This window comes from Alosa alosa, chromosome 22 (genome assembly GCF_017589495.1).
Source record: "Alosa alosa isolate M-15738 ecotype Scorff River chromosome 22, AALO_Geno_1.1, whole genome shotgun sequence".
Lineage (NCBI taxonomy): Eukaryota > Metazoa > Chordata > Actinopteri > Clupeiformes > Clupeidae > Alosa > Alosa alosa.
In genome coordinates this window covers 19,346,993-19,374,492 of record NC_063210.1, presented here as the reverse complement: position 1 = coordinate 19,374,492, position 27,500 = coordinate 19,346,993, and the positions used below count along the sequence as shown (strand labels likewise).

The 27,500-nt window shown below is 44.3% G+C and overlaps 1 protein-coding gene across 1 annotated transcript in view; it reads right to left on the bottom strand.

The window, feature by feature from the left end:
• Positions 1-27,500, bottom strand: part of fmnl1b (formin-like 1b) — a gene marked incomplete in the record, with an annotated part of 51,414 nt that overhangs the window by 1,155 nt on the left and 22,759 nt on the right. Inside the window, 17 exon segments of the mRNA XM_048233019.1 lie at positions 639-777; positions 1,762-1,876; positions 4,085-4,189; positions 4,713-4,814; positions 5,777-5,940; positions 6,398-6,527; positions 7,758-7,838; positions 8,306-8,374; positions 9,966-10,200; positions 11,781-11,983; positions 12,371-12,495; positions 17,654-17,869; positions 18,332-18,608; positions 19,228-19,329; positions 19,744-19,893; positions 20,591-20,701; positions 21,183-21,257. Coding sequence (XP_048088976.1) covers positions 686-777; positions 1,762-1,876; positions 4,085-4,189; positions 4,713-4,814; positions 5,777-5,940; positions 6,398-6,527; positions 7,758-7,838; positions 8,306-8,374; positions 9,966-10,200; positions 11,781-11,983; positions 12,371-12,495; positions 17,654-17,869; positions 18,332-18,608; positions 19,228-19,329; positions 19,744-19,893; positions 20,591-20,701; positions 21,183-21,257 — 2,352 coding nt within the window.

The following is a 27,500-nucleotide window of genomic DNA, read 5'->3' as shown; positions in this document are numbered from 1 at the left end:
CAGTTATGCTTACAGACAATCATGCTAAAACAGAGCGAGAGAGAGAGACTGAAACAGAGATTTTTCTGCCTCATCAGAAATACTGTACTCTAGTCCCCATGGCTGCCGCAGAAATGAACTCATTATGCAGTTTTTCTAAGAAATCACTAAAGCAAAGGGGACTCAAACGCTGGGGAAGGTCTCCTGGGGAGACATGCATCCCATAATAAAGATACAAAATCAAATGTTCATCACAGAGCAGCTTTAGCACACAGAGAGAGAGAGTGTGTGTGTGTGTGTGTGAGAGAGAAAGAGAGCGAGGGGGCGCTAATATATAGCAACTTTCATAAATCCCAGTGGGAGCCGAACAGCCGAAAATGTGTCTTCAAACAGAAAAATAAAACAGCGCTTCAGACGAGCACAGAGATAAAACAATTCAACTGAAAAAAAAAACATGAGATGTTGTCAGAGAGAAGACACAAAGAGAGAGAGAGCATAGAGGAAAAGGCATAGAAACAAGAACACGTGACGAAAGCCAAAGCTATTGTGTGAATATACAATCTGAAAAGAAAGAAAAAATGAGAAATATTCGACCGGAAACGTTGACTAAATCTGACCACACCCGTCAGACGTAGAAAGACAGAGAAAGTGCAGGATACCTCTGTAACGTCAGAGCGGAGCAGAGAGGCAGGGAAAGGGGACAGAGTTAGGAGGGGCTGTCGTCACTGAAGCCCGAATCGCAGAGCAGGCGAGAGGAACGCTTCCCTGAGCGCGCCGTGAAAGGAACAGACTTCAGAGCTGAGAGACACACAGAGGGAGGGAGAGAGAAGGAGATGAGAAAGAGAGGAAGGAAAAAGAGGAAGAGAATAGAGTGACTAAGAAGACCATTGATGGGAAAAAATGAAGTAAGATGAAGTGATGAGTAGTTTTGCTGGAGGATAACAGAGAGAACGTATGGACCCTTTCATCAATAAAAACAAAAACAATGCTTGAACGTTCTATTTGGGCCCCAATCTACTTCCTCTGCATTAAGATAACATATGGAATGTTAAAAAGGAAGTCTTGTGGGGCCAACTATGATGCTGATAATGGAACTCTCTTGAAAGGGTCCATAAAACACAGAGGCAGTAGGTATAGTAGAGGAAGTCTTCCAACAAGTCATGTAACTCTTTACCATGTAAGTAAATAGCAATGTATTTCTTTGGAAAGAAAGAGATACATAAGGATGAAGGAACAAATAAAAAGTAGTAAATACACTAGTAAATAGCAAATAGTACATATTCTAGAGATTTTTACAATGACAACTCTATATCACGAATAATGAAACATTCATCTGGCATTACATATACAGTGACTATAACATGCTCAACCTATTGTGTTCCTACAGACACTCTATTGGAAATTTGACAGTATACAGCACTAGACATAGCCACAGATGGTAAAAAGAAACAGGCAGGCATCCAGGAGTGACCCCCCCTCCCCCATGTCCTTGAGCCCCCATGTACATGCCCACAGAGTCTAACGCTGTAGCTGCCTGGCTGCATTAGCTACTGGTTGTGGCAACTCGAGTTAGGTAAAACGGATCGTTTTTGTTTTGTTTCGTACTCGGTGACCTTGAGAAACGGAGATCTATCTGAAAACTCGCCGGATTTCTCCCTTAAGATCCATTTCCTAGGCTTCTCACTCTGCTGGTACTGACGACTAAGCCATTCCATGTCCGGTTAAATCTGAGGTGTTGTGGGACCCTCTGACCTCTGACCCCTGTAACCCTCCCACACTGACCTGTGATGATGTCCTCGATGGCGCCGTCCTTGCCCTCCCGCACCAGCGATGTGACCTGCTTCTTCTTCAGCTCGGCGATCAGGTCCATTTGTGGCAGCTTAGGCATTGTGGGTAACTGCAGAGAGATCAAAGGTCATTCGTATTAACCAAAGGGGAGATGAGGTAGTCAATAAATGAACACGCATGAAACACACACTCACTCACACACATGGGGTTCTAATGGAACAGATCAATAATGTTTAATCTTTAATTCTGTTTGTGGGAGAATACCATACCAACTCCAATGCCTTTGGCTAGAGAACAGTACTAAAGGGAATCTATAAAATGTTAATTACAAAATACATCAATACATCTGGATGTACTGTATCCTTTGAACATAATAATACAACAGTATGTTTAAACCTGATGGAATTTGCTATTTGAAAAAATATGATTTCAAATCCCTGGCCAGGCCCCGGAACATGTTTAGATGTTTCTGCTGGCGTGGGTTTGGGAAAGCACCAAAAGGGCAGAATGTATTTGGATGTACTGTGCTGTAGCCTGAAATAGATGCTGAGATGTTTATTAGAGAAAGTTCATCAATATTACATTAGGCATACTTTGTGACTTGAGCAAGGATGACTTTATGACTAGTATGGGCACATTTGATTTTATGAGTTTGTATGAATGTAGCATGGATGTGAATGCTTACAAGCATGCTGTTTGCGTGTTGCGTGTGTGTGTGTATGCAGGGTTGGGTAGTAATGGATTACATGTAATCTGAATTACGTAATCAGATTACAAAAGTCAAGTAACTATAATCAGCCCAGATTACAATAAAAACATTGTGTAATCAGATTACAGTTACATTGTTGGGGATTACCTGATTACATTTTATCATGCAAACAATGCAACTTTCTTAGGATAGCCTAGCTATCTTTTAATTTGACAAGCAGTTCATTTGGATGTTTTTTAAGATATAGTTAAGAACAAAATTATTCATACCCCTGGCAAATATTGATTTTCTCTTGACCAATATGTTTGTTCTTAATTAAAATGACACTGAAAATTCACATGCCAAAAGGTTGCAAGACAATGTGGTGAAAACATGGAATAAAAAAAAATGTTTTTTATTAAAAATTGCATGTTCAAAATTATTCATACCCTTTTTAAACACTCACTGGAAACATCTTTATTTACCACCACAGCTCTCAAAATGGTTCATAATACCCACCAAGCCTCTTCATGTCTCCACAATGATTGTAGACTGCACCTTTTTAGCAGCAATCTGGATTTTGAGGCAGGAACGATTATTTGCCATCACTTTGGCCTTGTGCTCACTTTTTTGACGGATTGAGGTCCGCTCTAAAATGTTGATATTGTTCTCTGTTAACCATTTCTTGCCTTGTTTGGCTGTATGTTTTGAATCATTGTGTGGTTTAATGTTGAAATGCTACCTTTTGGGGCAGCCATGGCCCACTGGTTAGGGCTTCGGCCTTTGGGCTTGCCGGTTCGACTTCACTAATTCACGGATCCTCATGGGATCAAAATATATACTTACTTACTAACTTACATACTATTGGGGCAGGTCTCTCGGCACACTGCCTGATCTTTTCCTCCTAATCTTAATGTAGCCTCTTGTTTTAGTGTTACCGTTTACTTTGAGAAAGTCACCAGGTCGCCCTGGTTGAAAAACATCCCAAAATAATAATTTTCTCACCCCCACAATTGAAATGGACATGATGTCATTTAGGTTTAATGCTTCCCTTTTTTATACCAATCTCAGGCCATGTCCCTGGGTCAAAAAAATCCAGCGAAACCTAAATTCATTGTTTGGAGAAGAGTGAAGAAAAATAGAATGAGAATTCTTTCATCAATTCGGTGGTGGTGTCTTTTACTTAATGGGCATATTTATTGAAGTAATCTAAAAGTAATCCTAAAGTAATCAGATTACGTTACATGTTTTTGGTAATCCAACTGATTACGTTACTGATTGCCATGTAATTTGTAGTCAGTAATGGATTACATTTCAAAGTAATCTGACCCAACCCTGTGTGTATGTGCACTGTTTGTGTGTGTGTGTGTGTGTGTGTGTGTGTGTGTGTGTGTGTGCATGTGAGTGTGTGTGCGTGTGTGCGTGTGTGTGCGTGTGAGTGTGTGTGAGTGTGTGTGCGTGTGTGCATGTGAGTGTGTGCGTGTGTGCATGTGAGTGTGTGTGAGTGTGTGTGCGTGTGTGTGTGTGTGTGTGCATGTGAGTGTGTGTGCGTGTGTGTGCGTGTGTGCATGTGAGTGTGTGTGCGTGTGTGTGTGTGTGTGTGCGTGTGAGTGTGTGTGTGAGGGCTACCTTGTGAGAGTCAGCTTTGCCTGTGGGTGATGGGAGCGTCTCACGGCCCTCTTCACCCATCACAGCACTCTGCCTCTTCCTCTGCCCAATGTCCTGCTCCGCTTTCTGAGAGAGAGAGAGAGAGAGAGAGAGAGAGAGTGGGGGGGAGGGAAAGAGAAAGAGAAAGTAAGGACACACAGAGAGAGGAAGAGAGACAGAGAGAGAGATGGTGTGGAGTGGGTGAGTATGAAAACGATGAAAAAAGGGAGGGAGAGAAAGAGCCAGACGGAAAGTAAAAAAGACCAGAACGCCGGAAAAAGGAGAAGAAAAAGAGACAGAGCAGATCGGTGAAGTGTAACACCCAGACGCAAGTAAGAATAATCTCCATGCATTGCTAAATCTCAAATGATGAAAGCCTCAGTTAGATTACTGCTCCTTTTCACACACAACAAGGGTGACTAAGTGGAAAAATCTCTTAGCAACACTCCACTGAGCTTCGTCATTACAACTTCAACACAATATTTTGTATCACTTATGGGTAAAAAAAAAACTGTATGCAATCTTTATAGTGGTGCCGCCTAGTGGCAGAGATCAGAGGTGAGGCGTTCTGTATGTGTGTGAGGTGTGTGGAGAAGGCAGCCTGTTCTACCTTGTAGGCTTTGATGAACCGGGCGAACACAGGAAAAAACACGGATGGAGGGGTGGTCTTGGGGTTCTCACCAAAGTACTCCACCACGGAGTCATACACCTCCTGCAATGGATAAGACATATTAACACATAATATTTCACAGTGTAGCGAAGGGAAGAGATCAGTGATCCCACCCAGCCACAAACTGGTGTTTGGTATTTTAAGCCCCCAATGTCGTTTTCCAGGCAGCACTGCATGGAAGACGCTAGGGTTAGGGTTAAGTGCCTTGAAGTCGACGGTTGCAGCGCTGCCTTGAAGTCGACGGTGGGGGCTTAAAACACCATCGAGCCCACAAACCTGGGTCTCAAACCTGCAGCTTGACCGTAACGTCAAAGAGTCAGGTTCGTTGGCATGGCAGTCAGAGCAGAATACTCAACCGTAGTGGCGGCACTCCATCACACACAGACACCAAAAATATATTTACCATAATTTCCCAACTATTAGCCGCAGCTTATACATTGATTTTGCAAAATGTCTTTAACTATGAGGTTAATACACGGGGGCAGTTAATATGGTATTAATATGGTTTTGTTTCTTTTAACATAACATAAAGCACTGCCCTGTCGCTTATACTGTACACAATGCGGCTAATACACAGGAAATTACTGTACACTGATTAATGTGGCAGACGATTTTATACAAAGCAACTTGCAACTGAGGAACGGTAATCAAGTTGCAGTATGTTGCAGGGGTCAAACCCATAACACTGGTGTTGTGCCCTTCTACACCTCTTAATCTTACCTTACAAATAAGACTACAGGGTCACAAACGCCTGTTTGAATTTGAATACATCTTGATTTGTATTTATGTTCACGGGTTTCCAAGCACCGAGATTGTAAACAAAAAAGTGATTCATTTTCCTTAAAATCTTTTTTTGTTTCTTAAGCGTAGAGGCCACTTTAATGTAGTGCTATACATTTGAGTATTTATACAAATATTTCACATACTGCTGAGACCAACCATTCAGTGTCAAACTGTATGTTGTTGTGTTTGTTTATTTTGCGGGTTCCTGTTTATTTGCTGACCTGTGCGGTCTTGCTGTCCTTCACCATGGACTCCAGCAGCTTCTCGTTGCTGGACAGGAAGTCTCTCAGCACCATGCTCTCTTCCTGTTCCTCAAACTCCCTCCGGGTCAAATCCATACCCCTCTCCAGGGCACGCACGTCCTGCAGGATGCTGTCCAGAGACACTGGCATAACAGGGACACGTGGTGTGAGTTATATGTCCTCTCTATGTCTCACATAAAGGTGTGAGTTATATGTCTTCTCTATGCCTCACATAAAGTTGTCTACTTTATGCACCCTAACTTAAAAAGCGGTCAAGTGTGTGTGTGGTACACATGCATGATGCATGATGTGTGTGTGTGTGTGTGTGTGGGCCTTCACCTGCAACAGGGACACATGTGGTGTGAGTTACTGTATATGTCTTCTCTATGCCTCACATGAAGTTGTCTGTCTACTTTATGCACCCTAATGTAAAAAGTGGTCAAGTGTGTGTGTGTGTGGTACACATGCATGATGTGTGTATGTGGGCCTTCTCTGTGTGTACATCCCCCTTGTTTGTTTGTTTATTTGTTTGTTTGTCTGTTAGTTTGAGTGTGTACATATGCATGTGTGTGTGTGTGTGTCCACATTTTGCCCACTCACCCAGTGCTGCCTTGTCCATGAAGGGCAGCTCGGAGTAGAAGCCTTGCAGCTGGGGGTATTTCTCCTGGATGATGCTGACGATGAAGTGGAGCAGGGTCTGCCGCCGGTCAGTCGACTTGGTGTCCAGCAGCTGAGAGCACACAGAAGCACAACCGTTGCTCATGAGTTTCACACACACACACACACACACACACACACGCATGTGACGCACGCACACACACTCACACACAGACATGCATGCATGTGACGCATGCACACTCATGCAGACTACATTAATTGTGTGTGTGTGTCTCTCTCTCTCTCTCTCTCTCTCTCTCACACACACACACACACACACACACACACACACACACACACACACACACACACACTTAACAATACTTTCAGCATCCACATTGCATTTGCATTTGTACCTGTGTTCTGCACAATGACAATAACGTTGAATTTTAATTCATCCTTTTGGATATATCTGCCACTATGACAGCTTATTAGTGAATACCACAAGATACCATACTGCACACAATTCTGAGATCTATCTGACAGTTACCTACACAACTTTAACATCTGTTATAACATGTTTATATGAAGTTACATGGCGGAGAGCTCAGGGAAAGTGTGAGTGAAAAGGCAATTCACAGAATAGAAAAACACATCATGCACACACACACTTGATGCGTGACAAAAAGTTTAGCATATTCATGTTTATCAGAGGAACAACAACACAAGACCCAGAATATGCTAATAGTAGGCTTCAAAGTACAAAAGCGATGTGACAAGTATTGTAAGATGCGGATATCTTACAAGAGAAAGACAAGGTTTTAAATATTTCAGTAAACCTTCAGAGTTTCTTTGGATGCCACTGCATCAGTAACCTGAAACTTATTTCCATATCTACTGAAAAACAAAAATGTTGCAGAACTTACTCACAGTCATAATTTTAAACTGATAGGTTGTGTTTGTTTTGTGTTTGTATAAGCCTTCATATATAAATGTTCCAAAGTTAAATTATGTGAGTGTTACTGTAGTAGTTTGGTTATAGGCCTACTGCATGTTCATAAATATCAATGTAGAAGTTTTGAATTGTGTGAATGTTGTCAAAGGGTAATTGCTTCTGTTGTGTTTCCTCGTCTGAAATTATAGACCCTTTCAAGAGAGTTCCATCATAGTTGGCCCCACAAGACTTCCTTTTTAACATTCCATATGTTATCTTAATGCAGAGGAAGTAGATTGGGAACCAAATAGAATGTTCAAGCATTGTTTTTGTTTTTATTGTTGAAAGGGTCTATTGTTGACCTTACATATTATAAATGTATAGATAAACTCTGTAGGTTATTAAAGTGGTTTTGTGTGTGTGTCTCACCATGTCGAGGCTCTGTAGTCGGAACCCGAAGGCTGCTCCCCTCTTGCCACTGTTCATGTAGTTCCCGAAAGCCAGAATGATCTACGAGAAGAGACAGCACCTCAGGCCATGCTTGCTGCCTGTCTGCAACATCAGGGCCAAACACCTGACTCGGGCTAAAAAAGCTAACTCTTAGCAGAACGCTAACGACCAATAGCCTACAACCACTACTTCCACAACACAACATGTACTACCAGAGTACTACTGTTAAAAGTCACACTACTGTACTCTTGTGGTTGTTAAACACAATTAATGTGAAATTAAATATATATTAATACCATAATTACTGACATTAGTATTATATAACTATTTATACATACTCATAACAGAATTCATGCAGCATTGATGATGGTGTTACCCAGTAAGCCTTTGCAGCTGGAAGTGTATGTTATAATGCTTCTTTGACTTCTTGATAATGGTAATAATGATAGCTTTGTTCTGAATCTTTGTAGCAGATGCTGTGAATTCACCACCAAAATGATGTTACAGGTTTCTGTGGTGTGCTGTACCTCGAGTATCTTCTTCAGTTTGGAGGATGACTTAATGGACATGGAGGCTGCGATGAGGGCATCTAGTTGCTGGAAAAACAAAAGGAAAATAACAAAATCAGTAACCAAATGTACACACCAGTGCAAGTCTCATAACAAAGTTACAACTCCAAGAAAATGATTATAAACTGCAGAATATAATTAAAATGTTCTTCATGGACCCTGCAAGAAGTGAACACACACACACACACACAAACACACACACACACACACAAATAAACTGATTATCATCTCTTGCTTCTTAGTGTAATGAGAAAATAAAAGCTTTCATTTGTTATCTGAATTATGCTCAAGAGCATAGTATAGATAGTCCTCTCCCAGCACACTGTACTTAAACCACACAAGCACTCAACACATTATTGCAGCAATAATTAAGATAAATGCCTCTAGACAGAAAGTCACAAAAGCTTTTTTCTGCTTCTGCTGCTTTTACTGGTTTCTTTTTTTTAATATAAAAGTGAGACAAGATTTGAGGGGCTGTCTCAGCCACACACTGTGCAGCGCTCTTGTTAGTCATATGGACACTTTTATTCTTTCACAGTTGAGTGATTCAACAGTCCACATGCAAACATGATGCTTAGAGAAAAACAGACAAGATGCACAATCGATTGGTCGTTTGTTTGTTTGTTGTTTTGAGGGAGGGTTATGCCTTTAATCCGATAGGACAGAGAAGCGAGTGTCAGGAAGCAAGTAGGAATGGGTGGGAAAGAGAGATGGGGTGGGATCGGGAAATGACTTGGATCACACTCGAACCTAAAATACATTTATATAGTTATTATAAAATGTAAGTCATTTTGTAATTTAATGCCAAAATATCTACAGTGGTCTAGTGATTTGATATATTACAAAACATATTTTTAGTTATGTTTGGACAAATAGTAAATACCGGTAATGTAATTTGGCAAAATGTTTAAAGTTGCCTTTTAGGCTCCCTGCGGACCTGAGACTTTTCTGGGCATGCTCTCAAGGTCGTGACCTTCTCTACCACATTAATGAACATGTTTGGCTAACACTTTACTTGACAGTATCGACATAAGAGTGACATGACAGTCATGAACATATAACACTGTCATGACACATGAACCCTAACCCTAATCCTAATCTCTAACTCTAATCCTAACCCTAACCCTAACTTGTTATGACAAAAACCGAATGTCACTTGAAAACAGAAGCGTTATATCATAAACGTTTATGACTTGTTTATGAAACATTCATGACAGTGTCACGTCACTCTTATGTCGATACTGTCAAGTAAAGTGTAATCCATGTTTGTTAGCAGCAGGTGCGCCATAAGATGGGAAAAGTAAGGGCCCTGCAATGACAGGGGAACATAATGGCCAACACTATCAGGGGCCCTTGAAATATATCCAGGAGCCAATCAACAACCAAGCCTATATACCATCAAAAGCCTATATGTGTGTGTGTGTGTCTGTGTGTGTGTGTGTGTGTGTGTGTGTGTGTGTGTGTGTGTGTGTGTGTGTGTGTGTGTGTGTGTGTGTTTGTATTTGTGTGTGTGTGTGTGTTTGTGTGTGTGTTTTTGTGTGTGTGTGTGTGTGTGTGTGTGTGTGTTTGTGCATGTGTGTGTGTGTTTGTGTGTGTGTGATGGGGGGCTCGTCCTCACCGGCTGCAGCATTTGGACGCTGTCGCTGAAGTTGCCCATGAAGGTGAGCGTGCTGATGCGCAGCGTGAGGCGCGGGATGCGGCCGAAGCGCACCATGAAGCGGTCCTCCTCGCTCAGCTCTTCCAGGGGGCGCCCTTCACGCAGATAGTTCCCAATCAGCCTCTGCTCGTACTCGGACGGCACAAACCGCTCCAGCAGCTCCAGGAAGTCCAGGCTCAGAGACTTCAGGTCATAACTGGACAGACAGAGAGACAGAGAGAGAGAGAGAGAGAGAGAGAGAGAGAGACACACACACACACAATTAATGTAGGTAGCCTACTTATCCCCAAACCATCTCTTTGCAGTCCTCCCCTTCCATTTTGATGTATATGATGTACCTAGTGTATACAGTGTACAATTAGAATTTACATTTGAGTGACACAATTAATGCATGTATTATTGCTATCCCCAATCCATCTACATGGACAATAGTCCTTCATTTATAGTGTATACCATCGACATTATAGTGTATTCCATCGACATTAGAGTGTATACCATAGACATCATAGTGTATACCATAGACATTATAATGTATACCATAGACATCATAGTGTATACCATAGAAATGGTAGAGTATACCATAGATGTTGTAGTGTATACCATCAACATGATAGGAAAGCCACTGGAAGACTGAGAGCAATAAATGAAAATGCTGAAATAGGATAGCCTGGGTGCCATTCCAAACTTAGTCCCGCCCCACAGGAAGTTTGGTCTGGCATTGCTCCATTGTGGGGCAAGTATGCTCGCCCTAAATCGGGCGGACCAATCAAATCAGGCTTTACGATGATGGACAGGTGAGCAACAGCGCCTGGTCTATCACGTCATCTGAGCACACTTAGATTAGGCTTATGTTTGAAACTAAAACGCTGTGGCTAGAAGGATACATGGCTTTTAAGACCCCATATGGAAAATTCATATTATTTAATGAGTTTGTATCACTGAAAACGATTATTTCTGAAACTTTGGCCAAAGTTGAGATGTGGGAAAACTGGTGGTTTCACTTTCATCAAGGGAAAACAGTTGCTGTTGCATTGCGACATGTTCCCTCGTTCGTTTGAAATCTCTGATTGACCACCTGTTCGAGGGATTTGCGACAGCCTTTCCCAGCTGTTTAACGTTTAATGTTTGTAGCATATCACTGTTCAACAGAATTATTTTTAAAAACAGAGGGGATACAGGAGCAGAAGGATTGTTTGTGTGTTTTCTTCCTACACCTCACGGTAAGCTATTTTGTTGCTCTGATTGGTTAGGTCTATCCAGTTGAGTGCAGAGGCATTCCCCCCCTGTATCGGTTGAAACACGCCCCATAATTACGCCCCAATGGAGCAGTATCAGACTCATATTCTGACTAGAATTTGAGTATGACAGCGTCAGGCTAGAAATAGGAAGCAGCAGACAAAGAATGAGGGAAAAGTAAGAAATAAAACGAGAAAGAGAGAGAAGAATGGAATGAGAAGAAGATTCAAATCACCAAGCAAAATGAAGGCAGGATAAGAGGCCCCGCAGGAGAATGAAGATATCTATTCAAATGGAAATACTGAGTGCACCTTCAGCACTGTGTGTGTGTGTGTGTGTGTGTGTGTGTGTGTGTGTGTGTGTGTGTGTGTGTGTGTGTGTGTGTGTGAATGAGTGACCATGTGTGTCCTTGTGTGTGTGTGTCGTGTATGTGTCTATGTGTGCGTGCATGTATGTGTGTGTGTGGGTGTATGAGTGCGTGCGTGCGAATGAGTGTCCATGTGTGCATGCATGTGCGTGTGTGTGTGTGTGTGGTCATACGTCTCTATGGCGGTGCAGATGCTGGACGCGGTCATGCCGCCCTTGCGCAGGGTGATGGCCAGGTTCTTGGCCCGGTTGGGCTCCATGAGGGTGACCTTGCTGGGGGCGCGGTGGGCGGTCCTCATCCTCAGGGTCCCCACGTCCGCTGGCGCAGACTGGGCCTTGGTCTTGAACTGCTCCTCAAATGCGTCCATGTTCAACTCCTGAAGGAGAGAGAGAGAGAGAGAGAGAGAGAGAGAGAGAGAGAGAGAGAGAGAGACAGAGAGAGAGAGAGAGAGAGACAGATAGATGGACAGGAAGGAAGAAACAAGATTAATATTCTGCCACAGATTGATTCAAGCACATTGAAATCAGTTTTAAATTCCATAAACTTATACAGACACCAAGCAATAGGAACACTGTCTCTCACACACACACACACACACACACACACACACACACTCACACACACACACACACACACACACACACACACACACGCACATCCACTCACATACACAAACTCACACACACATGCACATTCACTCACATGCACATACACACACACACACACACACACACACACACACACACACATCTGTGTTGCTCACCAGTAGCACGTGTTCATCATCCAGCTCGGTGAAGATGGTGCCAGCCACCTGCTCCGCCTTCAGAGCCTGCCAGTTAAACAAGGGCATGCGGTACTTAGTCTGAATAGGCCTCCTGGTCTTCACGCCTGAAATGAGAGAGGGAAAGAGAGAGAGAGAGAGAGAGAGAGAGAGAGGACGAGAGAGGGGTGGAGAGAGAGAGGGACAAAGAAGTGAAAAAGTAGAGAGAAGGAAAAAAGTTACAGAAAAAGAAAAAGGATGCAAAAGAGAGAGAGAGAGAGAGAGAGGTAGAGAGAGAGAGAGGGGGGGGTAGAGAGAGAGAGGGGGGGGTAGAGAGAGAGGGGGTAGAGAGAGAGAGAGGTAGAGAGAGAGAGGGGGAGAGAGAGGTAGAGAGAGAGAGGTAGAGAGAGAGAGGGGAGGTAGAGAGAGAGAGGTAGAGAGAGAGAGAGAGAGAGAGAGAGAGGGGGTAGAGAGAGCGGGGAAGAAGGGCAAAGAGAAGTGACAAAGTAAAAGTAGAGTGACAGAAAAAAAGAGAGAAAAAGAAGAAGGGTGCAGAAAAGACAGTGGTGGGATGAGTGTTAACGAGACAGAAGCAGAGGAGTGCAGAAAAACAGAGTGACAAAAGAGACAAGATACAAAAATAGAGATGAGCTATGAGTCAAAAACACACACGTCAGTCCAGGTTGCATTTTTACATGAAATCCAATTCTGGGCGTGTAGTCAAGCCAGTCCATAAAAACCTGGCAAGGACACTGTGACTCAGAAACAACTTCTACACCCAGTTTGGATATAATTGATATTACATCTGACATCTACAGCTAAATGGGGTAAAACCATAATAGGAACTGGGAGTTTGACTAATTAAAACTGACTAATTTTTGTCTGAAACATGATGAATTGCAGTCACTCTTCCAGTTCTCATTAGTAACCAAAGATAGTCTCTCCCCCACTGGCTGATAATGATGGTGGCGATGAGTGGAAGACTGCGTTTGTCACACCTACTGGGCATTATGAGTATCTGGTAATGCCAGATGTTATCTAACTCCCCCTCAGTCTTCCAAGGATTCATGAACGAGGTGTTCCGTGAGTACCTTAATACATTTGTCATTGTGTTCATTGATGACATCCTGATATATTCAGCAAGCCTCTCAGATCATGTCCAACATGTCACCCAGGTTCTGTCTAAATTGCGAGAATACCAACTCTTCGTAAAGGCAGAGAAGTGTACTTTCCACCAGACAACAGTTCAATTCCTGGGCTACCAGATCAGCGCCCAGGGGGTCAGTATGGATGATGGGAAGGTAGATGCAGTTCTGTCTTGGCCCGTTCCGCACTCCATTAAGGAGTTGCAGAGTTTCCTAGGTTTTGCTAACTTTTACAGACGCTTCATAAATAACTATAGCCAGATTTCTGCACCACTCACCTCTCTACTCCGAGGGAAAGCCAAGATCCTCCAGTGGAACCCCCGAAGCTTCCCAGGCATTCCAGAACCTTAAGGACGCCTTCACCTCAGCACCAGTTCTCCACCAACCAAATCCTGACCATGAGTTTGTGGTGGAGGTCGATGCATCCACCACCGGAGTCGGTGCTGTCTTGTCTCAGTATCATGGACAGCCACCACGCCTCCATCCATGTGCCTACTTCTCCAGGAAGCTGAGCCCGGCCGAGTGCAATTACGACATCGGCAACCGTGAGTTGTTGGCCATCAAGCTTGCCCTGGAGGAGTGGCGTCACTGGCTGGAGGGAGCCAAGCACCCCTTCCTCGTACTCACCGATCATAAGAACCTCCAGTACCTTCGGGAAGCTAAACGTCTCAATCCACGGCAGGCCAGGTGGGCACTGTTTTTTACTCGCTTCAATTTTAAGATCAGTTATAGGCCAGGATCTCACAACTGTCGAGCCGATGCCCTATCTCGTGTCCATCACCCCAGCGGAACCAACGAGCCCCCAGAAACGATCCTACCTGCAGGAGTACTTGTGAGCCCCATCCAGTGGAGTTGGGAGGAACAGCTGGCTAACGCCACTGCAACAGACCCAGCACCACCGAACACTCCAGCAGATCGCACTTATGTTCCACAAAGCCTCCGAACCCACCTCCTCACAATGACACACTCCTCGCTAGGAACTGGGCATCTAGGAGGCCAAGCTACTCTCTCTCTCCTCCAGGATCGCTTCTGGTGGCCAGGAATGGCTGGCGATGTTCGGAGATACGTGGCCGGTTGCCCTGATTGTGCTATGGCTAAGACCACTCGCCATCTCCCGGCTGGGAAGTTGATACCCCTGCCCGTGCCCAGACGACCTTGGTCACACCTGGGAGTCGATTATATCACCGACCTTCCTCCTTCCGATGGGAACACCTGCATCCTTGTCGTCGTGGATCGATTCTCCAAGGCCTGCAAATTACTACCTCTAAGAGGGCTTCCAACTGCTTCAGAGACTGCTGATGCTCTGTTCACCCACATCTTCCGCAATTTTGGAATTCCTGAAGACGTTGTGTCTGATAGAGGACCACAGTTCATCTCGCGTTTCTGGCAGGCCTTTCTCCGTCTGATGGGGGTAACGGTTAGCTTGACATCTGGCTATCACCCTGAAACCAATGGGCAGACTGAACGTAAGATTCAGGAGATCAGTCATTTTTTGTGGACTTACTGCCATCGCCATCAAAATTCCTGGAGCAAATTCCTTCCCTGGGCCGAGTATGCGCAGAACTCCCTGCAGCAGCCAACCACGGGTCTGACACCATTTCAGTGCATACTCGGCCATCAACCCCCATTATTCCCTTGGTCAGGCGAACCATCTGATGTTCCAGCAGTTGACTCCTGGTTCAGAGAGAGTGAGCGTGTTTGGGGCGAGGCACACCACCATCTTCAAAGGGCCATCCACCGCCACAGACATCATGCTGATGCTCGACGCTCCTCGGCACCAGAGTACACGGTGGGGCAGAAAGTCTGGCTATCCACACGGAACATCCGCATGCGCCTTCCCTCCAGGAAATTGAGTCCACGTTACATAGGTCCCTTCACTATAACGCACCAAATCAATCCTGTCACCGTCTCCAACTCCCCCCTAGTTATAAGATCCATCCTTCATTCCATGTGTCTCTGCTGAAACCTTATCACTCACCCATCTCTCCTTCCTCCACAGAGCCTGGAGCTGTTTCAGAGCCCCCTTTGCCGCTTCTCCTGGACGAGGGTCCTGTTTACTCCATCAAGGACATCCTCGACTCTCGGCGGCGTAGAGGTAGACTAGAATACCTGATCGACTGGGAGGGATACGGCCCCGAGGATCGCGCCTGGGTTCGTCGAGATGACGTCCTTGATCCTGCCTTGCTTGTGGAGTTCGATCATGCCCATCCCAGTCGACCTGCTCCTCGCCGCCGAGGTCGACCACGTCGCCAGGCCCCCTCGTCCTCAGAAGCGCCCCCTGGAGGGGGGGGTAATGTCACAGCCATGCCAGGTTCTGCCTCAGCCACACCCACTCCTCAATCGCTGGCAACCACTCAATCATTCTCCCCTGAGTACTGATTACCCACACCTGTGGGCAATCACACTGAAACACTTTTTAAGCAGCTGAGACCTTGGCTACCTGTCTGTCCTCGTCACTGTTCCAGAGACTCAGATCTGTACCCTTGGCCGTCACACAGTGCTCTCTACCCTTGATCCTGGACTTTTCTCTCCCTCAGTTAAGTCAGTTCCTCTGTGCGTTTGAATATTCTTTAAGGACTCTCTTTGGATTTCCGTTTATGCTGTTTCTGGATCTTCTGTGTTTTTGGAGGCTTCTCATTTACCTTGTTCATTTTGGATTGATCTTCTGTGAGTTTTGACTGAGACACGTATTCTTCTAATAAATACAGCTTTGATGCTTGAACCGATCCTGTTGACCTGAGTCTGTGGGTATCCTGACAGATGGACAGCACACACAACAATGGACAGCACACACAACGTACGTCAAAAGGGAAGCCAACAGAAGGGAAAGATTTAACCAAATATGATCAATTCTGGACAGACCTTGACAACGCTGCACTGGCTTCAGAACTCACTGCATAAATTCTAGCTTCCAATGAATCAATATGTGGCGGAATTTTAGCTCAATCTCTTTAGAATTAGAATGGAGGGGCATGGATCCGGGCTGTCCATCGTTATTTACAGTATTTTGCAGTGTATTAGACGCACCATGTATAAACTTCACAACAGTGATTTATGCAGATTAAAAACGACAAACATCCACTCACATACACACACACAGACACACACACACACACACACACACACACACACACACACACACACACACACACACACACACACAAACACACACACACATATACACATACACAGTCACACACAGTGCCCAGTAGCCGAATCAATCAAAATCAGACTGTGCTTTACTGTTGTAACAATCAGCCCTTTAACATTCTTTTTAAACAGCTGTGTTACTATGAACGCACAAGGGGATATTGGGAATGAGAGTAGTAATCGATCATAAGAAAACACTGCAATACTGTCACAAATACTTAATGCCTTATTACACAAACAAATATGCATAAGAGCAGGTATACTGCCGTTAATAAAGCACACAGCAACCAACAAATATTCAGACGGCGCTGACCACAAACAAGAAAAGACGCACCAAACAGTTCAATTGAATGACGCGCTTAGCGCAATATATTATTATTGCACCAATTATCCCGTGCAACCACACAATACTTGAATCCCCCCCTTAGTCTCAGTCCACAAAATTAAACTAAAAGTCCAAACTAAAGAAAAACTTCAAGTCCATCCCAGGATCGCGCTACAAGTTCCAACCAGGAAACAGGTAGGCCGCGAGTATAATCCTCTGTCGGAACGCAACGGAAAAATATATAATCCACAACAAAAAAGGCAAAAAGTCAAGCGCTGATTCAGTGGTATACCACGCCAAAAAATACCAAACGAGATAGATCTCACCAGATCCGTAGAACGTCGGGCAACGTTAACAAGTGAAGCTGAAGTTTGGGGTCTGGGCATGTATTACACAGGTATACATGTGAATATCATTCCTCATACATAAACATTATATGAAATCAAGGTAATGTTCTGTGCAATAATAAAGGTTAAGGAACACTTAAATTAATGTGACGGTGCCACACTGTAATTAGAAAAAGGAATGAAGAAAAACTGCATTCCCATGTCTAGCCCACACATGTGTATCAACCTCATAGCTGAATACATTTTGCAAAATCAATCTATACACCTCGGTTAATAGGCAGGAAATGATCAATCAATCGTTATTGCTCTCCCCTCTCACCTGAAGCTGCTGCTGGGGCAGCTGGTCCTCCATAGGCAGGGGGAGGTGGGGGTGGGGGTGGGGGTCCACACCCAGGGGGAGGTGGAGGGGGTGGTGGTGGTGGTGGAGCTGGGGAAGGTTGGGGTAAAGGCGGAGGAGGAGGGGGTGGAGGTGGCTGGGTCTCTTGCGCGGGGGCAGGATCCGCGGGAGAGTCACTGATTACTGCCCCATCGGTTTCTGTAATGACAAGCGGCACAAGAATACTAAGGAGGCTGTTTTTATACTCTCTGTGCTTGTTAGAGTAATGTGGATGTATGTGTGTGTGTGGTCATTCATCTGAAATAATGCCAACATTTGTCTGTACTTGTATTTGTCTGTCTCATATTTGACAGAAAATATGTGTGTGTGTGTGTGTGTGTGTGTGTGTGTGTGTGTGTGTGTGTGTGTGTGTGTGTGTGTGTGTGTGTGTGTGTGTGTGTGTGTGTGTGCGTGTGTGTGCATTTGTTTTTCCCTGGCATTTGAGTGTATGTTTGCATGTGCATTCATGTGTGTGAGAGAGAATATGTGTGTGTGTGTGCGTTTGTCTCGGTGTAGGTGGTGTGTGTGTGTGTGTGTGTGTGTGTGTGTGTGTATGTGCACATGTGAAAAGGTGTATATGTATGAGTGTACTGTGTGTGTGCGCATCTGCATATTATTCACCTGTTGACTGCACAGGAGGTTGGCTGCTCACTTGCTCCACTCTGACAGGCACTACGTGGATGTCCAGCGTCCCAGACGCGTTCCTCTCCACCCGGATCAGACCTTGCTCCGCCAGACCCTGGACCTTCTGCTCCAGGTCCACGAGGGCGCGCGCGGACTGATCTCGGTCGCGGTCACGGTCTCGCTCTCTCTCCTTCTCTCTCTCCCTCTCCAGCTCTCGCTCTCTTTCTCTCTGCTGCAGCACGGTCACCTGCGAACAGGACTCCCGCAGACTCTCCTGTTACACACACACGCACACACACACACACACACACGCACACACACACACACACACACACGCACGCACATGCACACACACACACACACACGCCACACACACACACACGCACGCACACACACACACACACACACACACACGCGCGCGTATGTAAATATATCCATCCATATCCATCCATTTATGTACACAGAGAGAATTTTCTTAGATGTGTGTGTACTGTATTTATACGTGTGTGTGTTCTCAGTCCCAAGTGTCCAGGAAGAATATTTTCATTATATTCTAATTTACAGCATGACCGTTTTTATAGTAGTAGCTTTACTGATGCATACATGTGTGTGTGTGTGTGTGTGTGTGTGTGTGTGTGTGTGTGTGTGTGTGTGTGTATAAGGGTGTATGTATGTGCGTGTGTGTGTGTGTATGTGCGTGTGTGTGTGTGTGTGTGTGTGTGTGTGTGCGTGTGTATATAAGGGTGTATGTATGTACGTGTGTGTGTGTGTATGTGCGTGTGTGTGTGTGTGTGTGTGCATGTGTATATAAGGGTATATGTATGTGTGTGTGTGTGTGTGTGTGTGTGTGTGTGTGTGCGTGTGTGTGTGTGTGTGTGTGTGTGCATGATTACCTTCAGTATCTCTACTTCTTTCGTGGTCTGGATGAGCTGTTTCTCCAGCTCACACACCTTCTCTTCATTCTCTCTCTCACTCTGTTCCAACCTGCTGTTCAGCTACAACACACACACAGCACATGGCACTCAGAGACACCAAAGACCATAGCCAATACAACATCCCCCTCTTTAACACACAGATATATATATATATATATATATCCCTCTCTTTAACACAAAACATCCCTCTCTTTGACACACAGATATATATATATATATATATCTGTGTGTTAAAGAGAGGGAGAGAGAAGAACAAGAAGAAGAAGAAGAAGAAGAAGAAGAACAAGAAAACTAAGAAGAGAAGAAAAAAAGAAAAAGAATAGATAGATAGATAGATAGATAGATAGATAGATAGATACTTTATTGATCCCCAAAGGGAAATTCAAAAATAGAGAAGAGCAGAACAGAGAAAAAGACGAGTCCCATAAAGAGATATAGAGGAGTCCTCCTTCTCTCTCTGCTGAGTGTTGGTACCTGTCTGTTGTGCTCCTGCACCTCCTCCAGGTGCTCCAGGAGAGCGTTCTTAGTCTCCGCGTCCTCCAGCAGAGAGCCCACATCAAACACGTTATCCAGGTAGGCCTGGATCTGCACCTGCAGACGCTCACTCTCCGTCAGCTTCAACCTCTACACAACACACACACACACACACATGGACACGCTACAAGACACACACACACACACACACACACACACACACACACACACACACACACACACACACACACACACACACACACACACACACACACACACACACACACACACACACACACACACACACACACACACACACACACACACACACACACACACACACACACACACACACACACACACACACACACACACACACACACACACACACACACACACACACACACACACACACACACACACACACACACACACACACACACACACACACACACACACACACACACACACACACACACACACACACACACACACACACACACACACACACACACACACACACACACACACACACACACACACATAAAAACGTAAGTGGCTGTAATATCTTGAAATTGGTTTTTTATCCTTTTCTCAACTGGCTCAAGTGAGACAGTCATGCTCTAGTAACATCCAGGGGTCATTGCTTTTGTTTTCATTCACATCATCAGATAAATTTATCATAACAAATGTTACAAGTTGCTTGGGATTTGGAGAGTATCTGGAAAACATTGTTAATATAACAAATGTTCAAAGTTTCTCGAAAACATTTCCAGATGTCCATTTCAGCCACAGGTTCCGTTGCTGCTCTGCATTCTATCAGGGAGAAGGTGTGAGATTCGCTGACCTCTAGACAGCCGTCCAAGCCCAGGTGGGTGAACTCATACTGCAGGTGCACCCTGAAGTTCATGTTCTCCACCGAATGGACCACAATGTTGACGAACTGCATGCACGCCACCTGGTGGAGGAAGAAAGAAGCACAGAAAAGATCATTAATCTTGTAATTAATGAATGTTTAGATTCACATCTAAGGCTGCAGTCCGTATGGTGCACGACATGCAACCTGCTAGCAGTTCTCTATGAATATGCATTGTAAATATTTTATAATTATTTATAAATATGTTATGGATGCTGATGATAATTATCTAATAAATCAGCTTTAATGTTATTGGGATCCTCCATTGTATCAGTTAATGCTCACATACTTATAAAGTACATTAACATACTGAACAAGGTGATTTTATGTGTGTGTGTGTGTGTGTGTGTGTGTGTGTGTAGGTGTTTGTGTGTGTGTTTCAGTGTGTGTGTGTGTGTGTGAAGTATCTGGATTATGTGGAGTCATAAATGTCCATCAGCACTTTGACTCTCTCTCTCTTAAATGTCAGCGTGGCTTATGAAGCTGCCAGATGCCATCTTGTTTCATGTTCAGCCCTGCTCACCATGAAGTCAATGTTGCTCTCCTCATGACTAAAATACTCCATGAGCTTCTCGAAGCGGGTCTTTTCCCCACACACCTGAGACAGAAAAAAAAGAGAAGGGGGGTCATATAATTATGATATGTAATATTTTGACAATTATTATGCACACGTCGCACTACCTTCACAATCTTGATGCTAAGCCTACTATACACTAGATGGCAGTATATCCACATCCACTGTGCATATTTATTGGTCCCTGTCTCTCATACTGTACACAAACACATACACACACACACACACACACACACACACACACACACACACACACACACACACACACACACACACACACACACACACACACACACACACACACACACACACACACACACACACACACACACAGACGGTCAGATTTGAGAGATACAGTAAGTGAAGACTGTAGTATCCACAGGGCACTTCAGTCTGTATGCAATCCCATTACAGAATGGGCTATTGAAAGGCTGCTAAATGAATGTGGGGGAGTGGAATGTGTGTGTGTGTTTGTGTGTGTGGGTGAGTGTGAGTGAGTGTGAGTGGGAGTGAGGTAGATAGATAGATGGACAGAGAGAGAAAGAGAAAGAGAGAGAAAGAGAGAGTATGTGTGTGTTCCTAGGGATGTAAGGCAGAAAGAGAGAGTATGTGTGTGTTCCTAGGGATGTAAGGCAGAAAGAGAGAGTATGTGTGTGTTCCTAGGGATGTAAGGCAGAAAGAGAGAGTATGTGTGTGTTCCTAGGGATGTAAGGCAGAAAGAGAAAGTATGTGTGTGTTCCTAGGGATGTAAGGCAGAAAGAGAGAGTATGTGTGTGTTCCTAGGGATGTAAGGCAGAAAGAGAGTATGTGTGTGTTCCTAGGGATGTAAGGCAGAAAGAGAGAGTATGTGTGTGTTCCTAGGGATGTAAGGCAGAAAGAGAGAGTATGTGTGTGTTCCTAGGGATGTAAGGCAGAAAGAGACTGGCGTCGGTAAAGTGATTGGGTGCAGTAGGTTGAGTGGAGTAGTGCTTTGTTGATGTAGGAACCTCCACATGTATGTGTGTGTGTGTGTGTGTGTGTGTGTGTGTGTGTGTTGTGTGTGTGTGTGTGTGTGTGTGTGTATGTGTGTGTGTGTGTGTGTGTGTGTTTGTGTGTGTGTGTGTGTGTTTGTGTGTGTGTGTGTGTGTTGTGTGTGTGTGTTTGTGTGTGTGTGTGTGTGTGTTGTGTGTGTGTGTGTGTTTGTGTGTGTGTGTGTGTGTTTTGTGTGTGTGTGTGTGTGTGTGTGTTCTGCCCAGTCCCAAAGCATTAATGATGCATGATGCAGGAGGGTCGGCTGGCAGCTTGTGCCCAAACAATGCCCACTAGATACCCACACGCTGCTGTCACCACATGAAACCCGACCACCCAGCTCTCTCTCTCTCCCTCCCTCTCTCTCTCTCTCTCTCTCTCTCTCTCTCTCTCTCTCTCTCTCTCTCCGTCACCAGACACACATGCCTTCATTTTTAATTTCATTTCAATTCATTTCAATTCAATTCAATTCAATTCAATTCAATTCAATTCAATTCAATTCAATTCAATTCAAGTGATTAGCATTAAGACAAGCTTTGTTAGCATTACTATATTGTGTACAAAAATGCCAAAGCCTGAGATAATATGACAGGTAAAATGTGCATGGACCAAGTACAAAATCACGAGAAAAGTCTCATTCCATCCTTCTTCACCTTTTTTATTCCTCCTATATCCCTGTGTGTGTGTGTGTGTGTGTGTGTGTGTGTGTGTGTGTGTGTGTGTGTGTGTGTGTGTGTGTGTGTCCATTGGTCTGCTTATGTTTTTCACACCTAGTGTTTTATGATTCTGTATTATTTTATGTTCTGATGTTTTGTAAACCTATAGACCCTTTCAACAATAAAAACAAAAACAATGCTTGAACATTCTATTTGGTTCCCAATCTACTTCCTCTGAAGATAACATATGGAATGTTAAAACGGAAGCCTTGTGGGAACAATCATGATGCTGGTAATGGAACTCTCTTGAAAGGGTCTATACATATTGTATTCACCCCTTGCAGACACGTGACTTAAGTCACGTGACGGCTCCATGCTGGACGGCAAAAAGATGGGAGACGGACGGCAAATTACATTATGTCATAAAGATTATGATGAACTGAACACCATTACTATAACATCTTTGTAGTTCAATGTATTGCTGTTTGGGGTCTGATAGTCAAAGAAGATGCCAGTGGTGTTGTTAGATGAAATGGGTCATGATTGCAAATGTAAAGTTATTAAAACTGGTGGTAACAGCAAGGGGAGATAACGTTACGTTAGGGCTACTGTAATTAACATTATGGTAAATGAACACCCATAAGTATTTCTGGACTAAAATATTGCAAAGCGATTTGGTTACTTTATTTGTCTTGCTTTTTATCAGTTGTAACATAGTCAAAACGTTAAGAATGTCATATCAGAACATGAAATAATAACTAGCTGCCACACTTAGAAGCTAGCTATTCTAGCTAACGCTTATCGTAGCTCATAGTGCTAGGGCTAATGTAACTCGTCAGTTTGTAATGCTGCCCAGCTTAATAAACTTACTTCTTACATGTCTTAAGTTAAAGAATTGAAAGAAATAGGAAATTAAAAAAAACTTGAACGGTATTATCTGTTTACATTCAGATCTTGCCAAAGACTTTGCCTAAGTGCTATCTGTCAGTCCTGTTCAGAGTCTATGGTTGCTATAGCAACCGCTGCTGTGCTTCATACACTGAGGAGATAAGCATGCAATTGTGGTTGAAATACTCCCGAAACACAAAGAAAAACAAACCAAAATATATCTATGCAAGAACATGGGATGTTGTTGTATTCCAAAAACAATAAGCCAACAGTCGTGGAAGGGCATTACTACGGGTTAAATCTCACTATAATCTCCTAGCTGTGCATATGTCCCATTACAACCCATTGATTTGATTCGTGTTCTTGCCGTCCACTAGGCTATTTTGCTGTGGCGCGAACAAAACGTGACGTCACTTGCAAGGGGTGAATATGCTTTCTTGTGAATGGTCATGCCAATAAAGCCTTTTTGAATGGAATTGAATTGAATTCAGCCTTTGACATAAATCACTCTCAACACTGAAGCCTCTGTTGTAGCCAGGAACCAATAGGTGGAGTCATTAGAAACATGTGTTCTTTCCTGGTAACACTCTGACTAATCTGGCTTCAAATCAGCCCTGGATGAAGTGAGATCACGTTAGCCTCTTATTCAGGCTTCAAACAAATATATGTCAATATCTAGGCTACAAAATGAAAGACAACAAGCTCAAGAGGTGTTTTTTTTTAGCAATCATGCTTGTGATGTGATATACAGATATGATTTGTGGCCAGGCTGGGGGAGCCGGGTTGGTCTTGGACCAATTTAAATATTTGAAAACACTGTGTCCAGCATTCAACTGATTCAAATCTCATGTGGATCAGGTTGCTGCGTTGAACAAAGGCTATCGGTCACAGTTGAGCCGTTGCCATCGGCTATAAAGGCCTGTGAGCTTCCTCTCTTTCTCATTGGCATGGAGACAGAACAGTGGAAATGCATTTTAGTCATTTAGAATTGTTGTTTGTAGAGAGTGTATGTTGTTGTTGTGTGTGTATGTGTGCCTGTGTGTGTGTGTGTGTGTGTGTGTGTGTGTGTGTGTGTGTGTGTGTGTGTGTGCGCAGATGTACATGAGTGTATTATATAAACGTCATTAAGGGACAGGGAAATGTATTTGAGTTATTTAGCATAACTCTTTTACAGTTATTTAGAGCATATGATATTGGTGTGTGTGTGTGTGTGTGTGTGAGTGTGGGGTAGGGGGGTGGGGGTGGGGTGGGGTACTTGTCTGAGTGAGCACACATATGTGTCTTTGCACATTGATATTATACAAATCATTCATACCACCCTCACACACACAGACATGCACACGCACACACACTGAAAATGTTATGACAAACCATTACCAGTGGAATGCCCACCTCACATTACAACGCACCCACACCCTGCCAGAGAATGCCAACTATGCGACAAGCACCAACACACGGGTGCCCAAAAATATGCCTGTCCAAAAATATGCCTGTCTTAGGTTGATGACTGTAGGATGGAGGGGGTGGGGGGGCACTGTCTGGGCTGACCCTGACCTTGCCCGAGCTAAAAATGACCCAGGGCTCCATCTCCAGACCCCCAGAGCAGGAGAGGGGGAGTCCCCGCATGTGTAGCCTTGCCCTGGGGAACAGCTGAGGGCTTGCAGGGGTGCCTGAAGGAGCCCTGGCTTACAGGAAGGGTTTAAATCCTGGAAGTGTCTGGCGAGTCTGTGGTCTGCGGTGCACCTTTTTCACCCTGCGGTGAGACGCTGCCTGCCTGCTGGACAACTGCACGGGACAGCTGCCATGGGGGTTAGTGTGGACACGACTCAAGCATGGGTGGGTGTGTGTGTGTGTGTGTGCGTGTATCTTATGAAGAATGTTTGTGAAGAATGTTATGAAGAATGTTTGTGTGTGTGTGTGTGCGTGTGTGTGTGTATATTGTGTATATTTTGTGTTTGCATACATGTGCTTGTGTGTGTTTTTATAAAGTGTGTGTGTGTGTGTATGTGTGTGTGTGTGTGTGTGTGTGTGTGTGTGTGTGTGTGTGTGTGTGTGTGCGTGTGCATGTGTGCATATGTGTGTGTGTGTGAGTAGAGTATGTGTGTGTGAGTGTGTGTATGTGTGTGTGTGTGTGTGTGTGTGTGTGTGTGTGTGTGTGTGTGTGTGTGTGTGTGTGTGAGTGTGTGTGTGTGTATATATGTGTGCATGTGTGTGTCTGTGCGTATGTTGTGTTTTGTGTCTGCCTGTGTCTTTGTGTTTATGTTTTGTCTTAGTTAGTTGCGTAATTCCCCGTCTTGCCATAGCTGGTCCCGATCTGCTCTCTGCTCCCATTCAGATAACACTACACACAGTGCTAACTCAACTCTGTGCGTGGAAATCAACTGCTCATTCCAAAGGACATTGCATGTTTATTGCGCCCAATAAAATGGAGATCTCTGTGGAGTCCCATGCAAAGCAGAGCACTAAGCAGCTGATAGACTCTGGCTGGCTGCTGTTCTGTCTTAAGCTGGTTTGAGAATGCAGTCATATGAGAGAGAGAGAAAGAGAGAGAGAGAGAGAGAGATGAAGAACTACAGTAGAGGAGAGAAGATAGGAGAAAGGAGGGAGAGAAAGAGAAAAGGATGCAGACAAAGAGAGAGAAGGAAGCGAGAGAATGATAGAGTGAAAGAGAGAATGATAGAGAGTGAAAGAGAGAATGATAGAGAGTGAAAGAGAGAATGTAGAGAGTGAAAGAGAGAATGATAGAGTGAAAGAGAGAATGATAGAGAGTGAAAGAGAGAATGTAGAGAGTGAAAGAGAGAATGATAGAGTGAAAGAGAGACTGATAGAGAGTGAGAGAATGTAGAGAGTGATGCTGATATGAAGAGAGAAAGGGGGAGCGGGCAAGACAGAGATGGAGAGAGAGAAAGGGGGAGAGGCTAAGACAGAGATGGAGAGAGAGAAAGGGGGAGAGGCTAAGACAGAGATGGAGAGAGTGACAGCGAAAGATTTACATGGAGAAAGAGAGAAGGGGATAATAAAGACAGATGGGGAAAGAGAGAGGGAGGGAGAGAGGGAGGGAGAGAGGGAGGGAGAGAGGGAGGGAGAGAGGGAGGGTGGGAGAGGTGAAGAGTTCTATGGTTATGCAATCCAATCCAATCACATGAGGAAGAGTCCGCTGTGCTGTGCTGTGCTGTGCTGTGCTGTGCTGGGACCCAGCAGGGACAGAGCAGAGATGAGCAGACGTTTAGATGTCTACTCAGTCTGCGTCAGTGCCTCCATGTGGAAGAAAGGGAAGAGAGAGGATGAAATGACGAAAGGACAAGAGACTGTGTGTGTGTGTGTGTTTATCTATCTCTTTCTCTCTCTCTCTTTCTTTCTCTCTCTCTCTCTTTGTGTGTGTGTGTAACAGTGCAACAAGATGTGTGTTTGTTTATAATTTAGAGTTAGGCTGAAAGTAACAAAATAGAATGCTGGATAATGAATGCCTAAAAAGAGATCAAACATTATTATGTGTGTGTGTGCGTGTGTGTGTGTGTGTGTGTGGTGTGTGTGTGTGTGTGTGTGTGTGTGTGTGTGTGTGTGTGTGTGTGAATGGAGAGCCGTGCAGACATGGAAGGGGAGAAGGTAGAAGGGAGGAGGGAGGGCTTGGAGGAGAGGAGTTAGAGAGAGAGAGAGAGAGAAGGGGGAGGAGGAAGAGAATTAGAGGGGAAAGTGGCAGCTTTACCTCTTTGAA